The 11,561-nt window shown below is 33.6% G+C and overlaps 1 protein-coding gene across 2 annotated transcripts; it reads left to right on the forward strand.

The window, feature by feature from the left end:
* Positions 1-284: 284 nt before the first annotated feature.
* LOC105499026 (succinate receptor 1) lies at positions 285-11,268 on the forward strand. Of its 2 annotated transcripts, XM_011771430.3 has the most exons (4): positions 286-390; positions 5,981-6,200; positions 6,457-6,512; positions 7,172-11,268. In XM_011771430.3, the coding sequence occupies exons 3-4, from the start codon at positions 6,498-6,500 to the stop codon at positions 8,132-8,134; spliced, it is 978 nt and encodes a 325-aa protein (XP_011769732.1). In that variant the 5' UTR covers positions 286-390; positions 5,981-6,200; positions 6,457-6,497; the 3' UTR covers positions 8,135-11,268. The 2 variants fall into 2 exon arrangements, with proteins under 2 accessions (XP_011769730.1, XP_011769732.1); XM_011771428.3 differs by lacking the exon at positions 5,981-6,200 and having other exon boundaries at positions 285-390.
* The last annotated feature ends 293 nt before the right edge of the window (positions 11,269-11,561 follow it).

Below are 11,561 nucleotides of genomic sequence, written 5' to 3' on the forward strand. Positions count from 1 at the left end.
AAAATAAAATGAAAATAAGGAATGCTTCTCTGTTCCTTTAGTAGTGGATAAAATAATTTCAACAGTGTTTTTTAAAAAATCTATGCCATAAATGTGTTTCCTGTGAAATGAGTTACTTGTTTTTTGTCATTCAATTGAGAAATTGAATGTGAAAATGAAATAAATGTGAATGTGAAACTAAAAGTCTCACAAAAATTCCCCTGCATGAACATCTCTGACTGGGAGGTTTGACTGAATAAATTATTCCTGGGCTTTTGAATTATTAATCTTGGCTGCAAGATATGCAAATAAGACTGTACTAACCATGTCCAGCGGCACAGCACTGGGTCAGAAGGTATATCCTGCTGCTGGCAGAGTTCCTGTCAAGGGATCAGGTCTTTCAACAGAATGGTAAGCTACATGGCAAATTGTGCCTCTCAGTGTATAAAGTAAGGCCAGATTTCCTTCTAAAGGTGGCCTGTGAGTAATTAAGGTTTTCAGTATTAAGTGTTTAAATTAATTCTTTATAAATAGATGTAAAACAGCAAAAGAATTGAAACAAAAAGTCATTTTTATCTCTACATTTATTTTCCAACAAATTAACTGTCTTGTTTTAGTTGTCAAGTACTAATTTTATTTTATTTAAAGGGATTTATTATATTTGCTAACATCTCAGCAACTTATATTTCTACAAAATAGTAATTGGATTTAATTAAATAAATATAACTACTTATGGGGAAAAATTAAAGTTCCTAAATGATTTGAAACATATATACACACACACACACACACACACACACATATATATATTTTTCTTTTTCTTTTTTTTTTTTTTTTTTTTTGAGACACAGTTTCACTCTTGTGAGTGCAATGGTGTGATCTCGGCTCACTGCAACCTCTGCCCCTGGGGTTCAAGCAATTCTCCTGCCTCAGCCTCCCAAGTAGGTTACAGGTGCCCACCACCACGCCTGGCTAATTTATTTTGTATTTTTTAGTAGAGACGGAGTTTCACCATGTTGGTCAGGCTGGTCTCGAACTCCTGACCTCAGGAGATCCACCCACCTCAGCCTCTCCAAGTGTTGGGATTCCAGGTGTGAGCCACTGCTCTGGGACATCATATTTTTATGTTTAGAAAATAATGTATTTGGGGGAATTTTCAGGCATTCTAAAAATTAAATTTAACATTTATGTGCATAAAAATGATATTATCTAATAACATAATTTACTTAGGAAAAATGAAAAATTGCAGAAAAACTGCAAAAAAATTGCAGAAAGTATAGAAAGTATGAAAGAAGTATGGAAACCTTCCATAACTTTTCAAATGTGTGTGGTATTCTTAAAGAAATTAATACACAATTTGTGCCATACTATTACTTTTTAATGTCTTAATTTCTGGTGTAATGTATGAAATACATAAAAATAAAGTTACAAATGTTAAATTATTATATCTTGTCAGTGTGAATACATAGTTTTGCTCAAATTGTTTAGTAATCAAAAAAGTAATTTGTTAAAAAAATTCTCATGTTACCATGTAAATTTGCCTTAAGGTAGCACTTAAAAGTAAACATTTTGCAAGTATTATTTGTTTAATTGTGAAGACTATAAAAACAAACAATTAAAAAGCTAAGAAAGTATCAAATATATATATATTTTAAAGTAAATTTCAGAAATGCAGATTTTCAAAAGACTAAATATTTTTAAAGTAAAAAACATTTTCAAATTAAAAATTAGTATTATTGATCTGCTTATGTAAGTAAATTAGATATTGTTTCTAGTTCAATAATTCTAAGTTTTAGATATATTTTTAGACTTGAAACTAATGATTTCACTTTAATTTCTGCTCTTAAAAAAAAAACCTGTTCAAAATAATTCATCCAAATCAGTTACAATCTATCACTATTTCCATTTCCTAAAAATTAAGAATATAACTACTAGATAGCAGAAGAGAGAATATTAATTTTTCATGAGGGAATTTTCTTTGTAATTGGGAGTCTTGCTTAAAGGAGCAACTTACTTCATATGTTTATAGAATTGTGATACCACACTAAAAATATACCCAACTACAAATATATCCAATTTGAAATATAGTACCTTCAAAATTGTGTATCCTGGTGAAGTTAAGTTGGTCTGCAAATATTGGACAGCTCATATTTATAAAATCATAACCTATTAGAATTATGAACTTAGAAAAAAGAATGAAACAAATGTATCATAAAAGATTATAAAACATCATAAAAATATAATCTCATTTTTATAAATATAAATTCAGGTAAATATTACTGTGTAGAACGGTACCCAAATATTAGGAGTGGTCTGTTTACAGACAATTTTTATTTCTTATTTTTGCCTATTTGATTTTATGAGTGTTACACAATTACCAATAATTTTATACACACATTTTAAAAAGCTGTTTCAAAAAAATGAAGAAACAACTCTATGAGAAGCAAGACAAATATGATAATTTAGCCATTCATTTTTCTTATTTCAGATCTACTCCTTCCCTATTTCTCCATCAATCCCCAATCTTCTGGACTACTGTAAAGCAGAAAGGCTCCTTAACTTTTATGTGACCCGTCACTTGCCTAAATGATAGTTGCAGGAAATTGGGCTCTAGTTGCACAAGTCTTTATGGCTATATTTTCCTTCCATTGTAGTCAAACCTTTCTGCTGTGCACAATACATAAGCTATTAACATTTCCAGTGGTGACTAGGCAGAAAGATAAACCTTATGACCAGAAAAAAAGGAAATGCAAAAGTGAAACAAATTTCCTGTGTCAAGGAAACTTTCTTGAAACAAATTCAAGAAAATTTGAATTTGTGCACCAGCTTTTTGAGTGCCCCCAAAATAATAAAATTTCAGAAATAAGGCCTGAGATGGTCCAACATTTAAAACTTGGGCAAAGAAGGATTAAGCCATGAAAGAGCCTGAAAATGGAGAAAGGAGGAAAACAAGGAGATTGTTGTGTCATAGAAGATAGGAAGAGTGTTTCCAGAAAGTGTGGATTTAAAAGCTACTGAGAATAAATAACAATAGTAAAAACTGACCATTGAGCTAAAAAAATGAAGTTTGTTAATAATATTTTAAAGTCTATTGACATTTTTGCTATATTTCTAGAAGTTTAAAGTTTTTAATATTATCAAATAGATGCCAATTTTGAGAGAAAAAAATGATAGGAAATTTAGATAAAAGGAGAAAGGACATAATAAAAACTACCTACAGTCTCATCATTTGAAATAAAACTATTAACACTTTGATGCATGTCTTTCTAGACTTCTTATGCTTATTGATTTCAGGTGTCATTTCTTAATTAAAGGCTTCAATTTTAAAATTTATCATGGAAGATATACATTTAATTTTGCTTTATTCAAATGTGTTTCTAAACTATAGCTACTATTACTACAATTACCAATTTTTAATACTTATATTATATATCGTGTTGACTTTCATAGTGAAATAAGCAATGAGCTTAATCTGATGGTCTTGTTACTTATCTGGCCTTGGAGAAAATATTTATAAAAATGCTTATAAATAGTCAGGTGATTATATTCATCTCTTCACTCAACAAAGATTTATAGACCACCTACTATCTGCTTGTCACTGTGCCAGATATGGACAATAAAAATGAGTAAGACAAAGTTATAAAAAATTCTAAGAAGTTTAGTATACAATGAAAGCATAAATGGGAGGATCTAGTTTAGACTGAGGGTCAGACAGCCTACCTTAGGAAACCTACACTTGAACAGAGGTATGAAAGAAGTATAGATATAAGACAAATATACGATGGGCCAGGAATCACAGGACAAAAACAGCAGTGAAAAGAGAGTCAGACAGAGGGACTGCACATGAAGAAGGTTAGGAGGAGAGTAATGCCAAGCAAAATTGAAGTGGGTACAGGGGCTAGATCATGCAGACCTTGATGTCCCCATTAAGGATTTTAGACTATATTCCTTGGATAGTGGCAAGTTTATTAAGGGTTTTGATCAAGAAAAGCTATATGACCAGATTTTGAGTTGTAGTTTTTCAACACTATTTAGTTATAATGGTAAACATGAATTGATGAGGGCCAGAGAGGATGTGAGGAGACAATAGGATAATGTGACATAGTGCAAAATAGAGATGAGAATAGCTTGGACGAGAATGATAATGAAAGCTATGGAGCAGTAATAGCAGATTTGAGAAACATCCAGACATTACAGTAAACAAACGAGTAGTTTATTCATTATTGGCATTGAGTTTTAGATGACCTGGAGGATATTGCTTAGATTTTTGTGGTGAGCACCTGGGTACATGGCAGAACCATTTACTGAAATAGGTGGATATGCTGCAGGCTTGGTAAGGAACTTGGAGAATTTAGTATAGGATTTCTAGAGGCAGAGAAACCTGAGAAAAATCAATCAATGGCAATAAACAACTACAGTTTGTTAGGCAGATACAAGCCGGGCTGGAAATCTGGGAGTTGTTGATGTATAGCTGGTCATCAAACCTCAACAGTGAATAACATCATTTAGGTCAATCTATAGAAAGATGGAGCCCAGAAATTAGCCTTGAGGAACTCAACATTTAATGCTTGAGTGAAGAAGACTGGAGCCCCAAAAGTGCCTGCAAAGAACAAGCAGGGAGAAACAAGGGAAACTAGGATATTGTCATGTCTCAGAAGTGAAAGGAAGAGTGTTTCCGGAAGACAGACTATGAAAAACAACTGATAAATAAAATAAGACTAGTGAAAAATGATTATTGGAAGGAGTAATGTGGAGGCTACTTGGAGGACTGGTAGGTCTGAAGCCAAATTGGAGTAAATTGAAAGGGAATGGGGTGTCGAGATGTCAAAACACTTAGTGAGATGACTCTTTTCAGAAATCAAACTATGAAGAGGAGAGGAACATGTGAAATTAGGGAGAGTTGTTTATGTTGCTCCTTATTTTAAGACTGAAAAGATGAGAGTGTTTAAATTCTGATGGAAAAGAAGAGATGAAGACTGAAGATGAGGTGAGGAATGCCGAAGAGTCAAAAAGAGGAAATAATGGTACCATAGGAATACTGAGAATTTGGGAATGAGTTGGATCTAGAGTAAGCTCAACAAATGGTTTTTATCTCAATGAACTAGGAGGTAAAACCATTTGCTAATAATGAGTAAGGTAGAGTAAATGAGAAAAGTTTTAAGCGATTAAAAAATATGGAATGGAGAAATATAGGAATATGCTGGCAATATGAGAGAGCAGTAGAATTAGGTGACCTCAAAGACAGAGCGAAACCAATCTGCTTTATTCTTCAGCAGCATTCATGTGTCTGCTGCTTGAGAAAGTTCCCATGCAGCTTTGTCTGGAATTGGACTTAGTGGCAGGTTGCCATAGAAGGATTAGAGAGACTCAGAAAAATGTATAATGTTTTAAAGTAAGTGATTAAAAATAACTTTTCAAAATGTTAAACTCATCATATCTACAACTCTGTGACTTATTTTCATAAATACAACACTCTCAAAACAACAATGATCTTTAACTTAAGTAAACCACTTGAATTTGACAAAAATACAGTTTTCCAGATGCCTTATCATAGCAAATTATACTGAATTTTGCATACTTATAAAAAGCAATTTAGGTGCATTTATTCTTATTATGTTCTATTTACCAAAATTCTATATTGAAAGAATTGTTTGCAACTAATACTCAGAAGCCTACTTGACAAGGAGGTTTTTAGAACATTTTGTTTTCAACCTTGGGTTTCCTCACTAGAAATAAGTAATATTTAATGTTTAACAATGGCAATTTTTCAGATCATTAAAGTTATTGAAATACCCTATCCAATCACAATCTGGCCTCGTGACAAGAGGAAAAAATGGTAGGTTAGCAAGACACTTGAGGTTTGAGTGAGTCAGGTTGCTTATTTCCATGGTACATATTCAGAAGGCATTACAATAAAGGTCTTTTACTAAGTATACGACCTAGGCAAGTGCCATGGTATTAATATTGGTGTCTTCTCAAACTGTATGTTGGAACCTAATAGTATTAAGAGATGGGGCCTTTTGGAAAGTGATGAAGCCATGAAGACTTTGCCTTCATGAATTCGACTGGTACCCTGTGAAAGAAGTTTAAGGGAGCTGCCTTGCCACTTCTGACATTGTTGTGAGGACACAACGGCCACTATTTTTGAAGCAGAGGCTGACTTTTCATCAGACACCAAATCTGCTGACACCTTGATCTTGGACTTTGCAGCCTATAGAACTGTGAGAAATAAATTTCTATTTTATATAAATTACCCAGTCTGAGGCATATCATCTTTCAATAAATAATGACCAATGTTAATATTACTAAGATTTTCAGTTTCATATTTTGAATTTTTAAAAATTAAGTTTTAAAACTGAAGTTGTATCATAGTTTATGAATTTAATACAATATGCAGAATTATTTAGCAATATGGAAACAAGTAAAAGCTTAAAATAGTAAGACTGACGTTCTAAAAATTCTTATTTCCCTTTCTAGGTTATGGTTTAACTCAGAAGAATTTGTTGAGCAACTACAATATGCTGGGGACTGTGGTATGTTTACAGACACAAAAGTGAATTCAAAATCTTCTCTTCAATTATTTTATCACACTTTCCCTTTGTTTCTTTGCTATTTGTCAAGCCCTCTATGTGTGTTTCCACCTTAATGCCTTCACATGTGCTCTTTCTTATGCCTGGAACACTTCCTGCAAATATAGATATGTCTCTTTCACTTTCTTCATTGAGGCTTTTGTTTAAATGTCATCCTGTATAAAAGCCTCACCCTTATCACCACATATAAAAAATAACTCACTGCCACCCTCCATCCCAAAACTTTCTAACATTTTTACCTTCCCATATGTTTTTATGCATAGCACTTATTATCGGTATCATTCATTGTTTACTTCCTAATTCTTCCCAAGAGAGTATAAATTGTTAGAGATTAGGAACTTTGATTTATTCACCACTGTTATCTCCCATGCCTGAAATTATATTCAGCACATAGTTGAAAGGTATTCAAAAATATTTGTTAAAATAATACATTAATGACATATATATGTATATATGTATATATATGTATGCTTTCCTTACCAATGTAACCCGCTTTCTATAGTTCGCCATTCAAGTGTTTTTCATTATTATTATGTTCTGCACAGTTTTGTCATTAGTCACAGTCTAGTGTTTAATCCTTATATTTTCTTTCTCTTTTTAAGGCATGGAATGCAACTTGCGAAAACTGGCTGGCCGCAGAGGCTGCCCTGGAAAAGTATTACCTTTCCATTTTTTATGGGATTGAGTTCGTTGTGGGAATCCTTGGAAATACTATTGTTGTTTATGGCTACATCTTCTCTCTGAAGAATTGGAACAGCAGTAATGTCTATCTCTTTAACCTCTCTATCTCTGACTTCGCTTTTCTGTGTACCCTCCCCATGCTGATAAGGAGTTACGCCAATGGAAACTGGATATATGGAGACGTGCTCTGCATAAGCAACCGATATGTGCTCCATGCCAACCTCTATACCAGCATTCTCTTTCTCACTTTTATCAGCATAGATCGATACTTGGTAATTAAGTATCCTTTCCGAGAACACCTTCTGCAAAAGAAAGAGTTTGCTATTTTAATCTCCTTGGCCATCTGGGTTTTAGTAACGTTAGAGTTACTGCCCATACTTCCCCTTATAAATCCTGTTATAACTGACAATGGCACCACCTGTAATGATTTTGCAAGTTCTGGAGACCCCAACTACAACCTCATTTACAGCATGTGTCTAACACTGTTGGGGTTCCTTATTCCTCTTTTTGTAATGTGTTTCTTTTATTATAAGATTGCTGTCTTCCTAAAGCAGAGGAGTAGACAGGTTGCTCCTGCTCTACCCCTTGAAAAGCCTCTCAACTTGGTCATCATGGCAGTGGTAATCTTCTCCGTGCTTTTTACACCCTATCATGTCATGCGGAATGTGAGGATCGCTTCACGCCTGGGGAGCTGGAAGCAGTATCAATGCACTCAGGTCATCATCCACTCCTTTTACATTGTGACACGACCGTTGGCTTTTCTGAACAGTGTCATCAACCCTGTCTTCTATTTTCTTTTGGGAGATCACTTCAGGGACATGCTGATGAATCAACTGAGACACAACTTTAAATCCCTTACCTCCCTTACCTCCAGAGAAAAGTGAGGTGTTTGTGAAACAGATTGTTTTACGAATGCATCTGTAAGCCAGTTACAGTTTGCTTTAACTCGTAAATATCAATCAGAGAGTGTCACAGATTTAACCTTCATCTAAAGACAAGTTGTATCCAGAGTATGCGAAAAGAATGGGATGACAAGAATGTACTGGTTTCTTCTCCTAAGAACTGAAAGGAGTTGGATTGCCTCATGTTTAGGCATGTAACTCCAAAATACTAGGTGTTTTAAGGCTTTCTCACTCAGTGCAAAAATGGAAGATATATAAAGCAACAAGTTGTCTGCATTTGATCATTGGTCAGATTGTAAAAAAAAAAAATTGTTTTGGCAACATTCTCTATGTTATTCTTATTCATATGATCCTAGAACTTTATGTGAGAACTGAATAGCAGAAGATGTATTATTAAATATTTTTCAGAAGTTGTGCTGTTAAGCAAATTTAAAGTTAACAGTAATAATGATTAAGAAAGCAATATAAGAAAGCAATATAATGAGTTCAAGGATATCTATCTGATATATTTTTTATATTCATCATGAATTGGGGTAGTCTTTTAATATATCTATCCTTTTTTGTTGTATGGTTTATAGTAGAAAGAATCTTACTTTAAATTAAAAAGAACCTAAAGAGATAATTCAACAAAAGTAGAGAATATGTTTGAGCTTGTCAGGAAATTTAGATATTAAAATACTAGAGAGATACACCAAGGATATTTGAATAATAAAAAAAAAAGATTTGTAGAACACAAAGTGCCTATCGGGAAACCCAAAGCAAAACAGAGCAAACGTGAGTACATCATTTTAAATAATGATTTTGCCATCTGGCATTTTATTATCATAATTTGACCACCAGTGCATGAAAATATATTAAAGTTCATTAGCCTTCTGCTCTTGATTTAATAGTGAACTTTAAAATATATTAATATCATAAACCAGCAAATGAGGACAAATAAACTGATAATAGTAGATTCATTGGGATAGTTTTCCCTTTTGGAGGGAAAGTCACAATTTTTTTCCATGATCCCCCTTTTTTTGTAAACACTGGAATAATTTACAAGGATAAGTTTATTGCAGCGAGAGTGAATCACATCTGGAGTGAGCCTTGTTTTTGTGCAACATTACTGTAAGACCATTGGAGTAAATGTTTCAAACAAAATGTACTTTATGAAATTATAGAGCATAAAAATATTTATGTGCTTATTAATCTGTATTATCCCAAGAGGGTTAATGAGGCACCATATCGTGCACAAAACAAATGCAGGGAAAAAAATGGGTGCTGCATTAGCTTTTTAAAGTCAAAGAAGTATCACATAATAATTCCCTGATATGCAACATAAAGTGTCTATGGCCACATATCTAAATTCCTTTCCTTGATGTCATTAGCTATAAGGAGTGAGTAATGTGAAGGGTAAAATAAGCATTATGAATACAGAGACATAAAATTCCACTGTCCTTCCTTTTCTGAAATACTCTGGGAGGTATTCTGATATTTTTTAATCTGTCAGTTTTCCCAGTTAATATCTCTAGACCTCAAACAACTGAAATATTATAAAAATGCATTAGTCACAAAAGATTTATTTTCTTACATTGCACTAGGCTTCAAGATATTTTCTGCCATGCCTTGCCTTTAGTATCAATATTATAAAAATTTCACTGTAATTTTATAACTGCCTAATAACAAACTGAAAACAGAACTTCTGAGTTTCCTCATCAGAAAGGGCCATAGAAAAGGCCTTAGGAAAGAAAGATTCACTTACTTCTGCGAACTTGGCAATCTGTAATTTAACTTTAATTTGTATTTTATGCATGAATTTTACTTGTAAAGATGAAATTAAATTTGCTTCCCCTACACCCCAACTCCAAGAAGTCACAGGAATGGACTCTTTCTAATAGTGCAGTGAAATATTTTTTCAAACCATAAACACACACACACACATATATATACCTTGTAAACAAGAGGTTAAGACATTTTATAGCACATTTAAAAATTATTTTCTTCCTCAAATCTATCATGTGATAACTTAATCCTAAACAGACTTTAGGGCCCTAAACTAAAATTATAAGAGCTATTTCATTTGCTTTTTTTACTGGGCAATTGTAAGAATCACAAACAATAAATCATGGAAATCCTTTCTGGGTTTGTGGTTTTTAAGGAAATAATATTGAACTTTTGTATTTTGTCTTTTAATTGGCTCCCTGGTATCTTCAGAATGATGTCTAAACTATTTGGTCCAGATTCTTCCATCTGGACCCATCTACTCTTCTTACGTTTCGCCTATCACTGTTGTCACAAACCATACCCTATAGCTAAAGATTGCTACTTTAGTTTATTATATTCAGAACTTTCTTCACCTTGTACCCCTATTGCTCATCTTGGTTTCATCATACCTGCATATATAGTAATTCTAAACATCTTTCAAGGTTCATCTCATCTGTCATTCCTTGTTGAAGCTTGCCGTTATATCCTCTCTTCCCCAAATCTAAAAGTAAAACTTTCTACCACTGGGGCTTCAGATACTTTTAATACTACTTATTTGAATTTCATTATTTTTATTACAGTTATTTAGATTTAAGTCAACTCCAAGGTCTGTGAGTTGGAAATTATACCTAATTATTATTGTCTTCATAGCAGAGTACTTTTAAAATTATGGTTTATTATAAGTGAATGTCTTACAGAACAAACTCAGAGTCAATGCTTCCTTGAATGTGCGTAATCAAGCTATTTTTTGTCATCATTACTTTAATAAGTAACATTATTTTCTATGAAGAATAGAGTGCGTATACATAAACCCATGTGCCAGTTGCCATTGCACTGCCTCTCACATTTTCCTCTAGACTTTTGAGCATAGTTTTAATGACTGTTTGAAATCTCTGTCTCCTTGTTCCAAATCTGGGTCATCTTGGAGTTGGTCTTCATTGGTGTCTTTTCTCTTAAGTATGGGTCATAATTTTCCTGTTTCTCTATATGTCTAGTAAATTAGAATTTTATTCTAGATGATGAATAATGTGTGGCAGAGATTCTGGATTCTGTTACATTCCATCAAAGAGTATTGATATTTTTGTATATACATTTAGAAACGTACATGTATACAATAATAAAAATAATTTTTTTTCTCAGAACTGCCTACAATCATGAAGGGTTTCTTCTTTATGTGCTTATAACAATGTAGACAAGGGGACTTCCAGGCAAGATGGTCAAATAGGAACAGCTCTGGTCTGCAGTTCCTAGTGAGACCAATGCAGAAGGCGGGTGATTTCTGCATTTCCAACTGAGGTACCCGGTTCATATCACTGGGACTGGTTAGACAGGGGGTGCAGCCCACAGAGGGTGAACAGAAGCAGGGTGGGGTGTCAACTCACCCTGGAAGTGCAAGGGGTCGGGAACTCTCTCCCCTAGCCAAGGAAAGCCATGAGGGAACTTG

The sequence above is a fragment of the Macaca nemestrina genome, chromosome 2 (genome assembly GCF_043159975.1).
Source record: "Macaca nemestrina isolate mMacNem1 chromosome 2, mMacNem.hap1, whole genome shotgun sequence".
Classification (NCBI taxonomy): domain Eukaryota; kingdom Metazoa; phylum Chordata; class Mammalia; order Primates; family Cercopithecidae; genus Macaca; species Macaca nemestrina.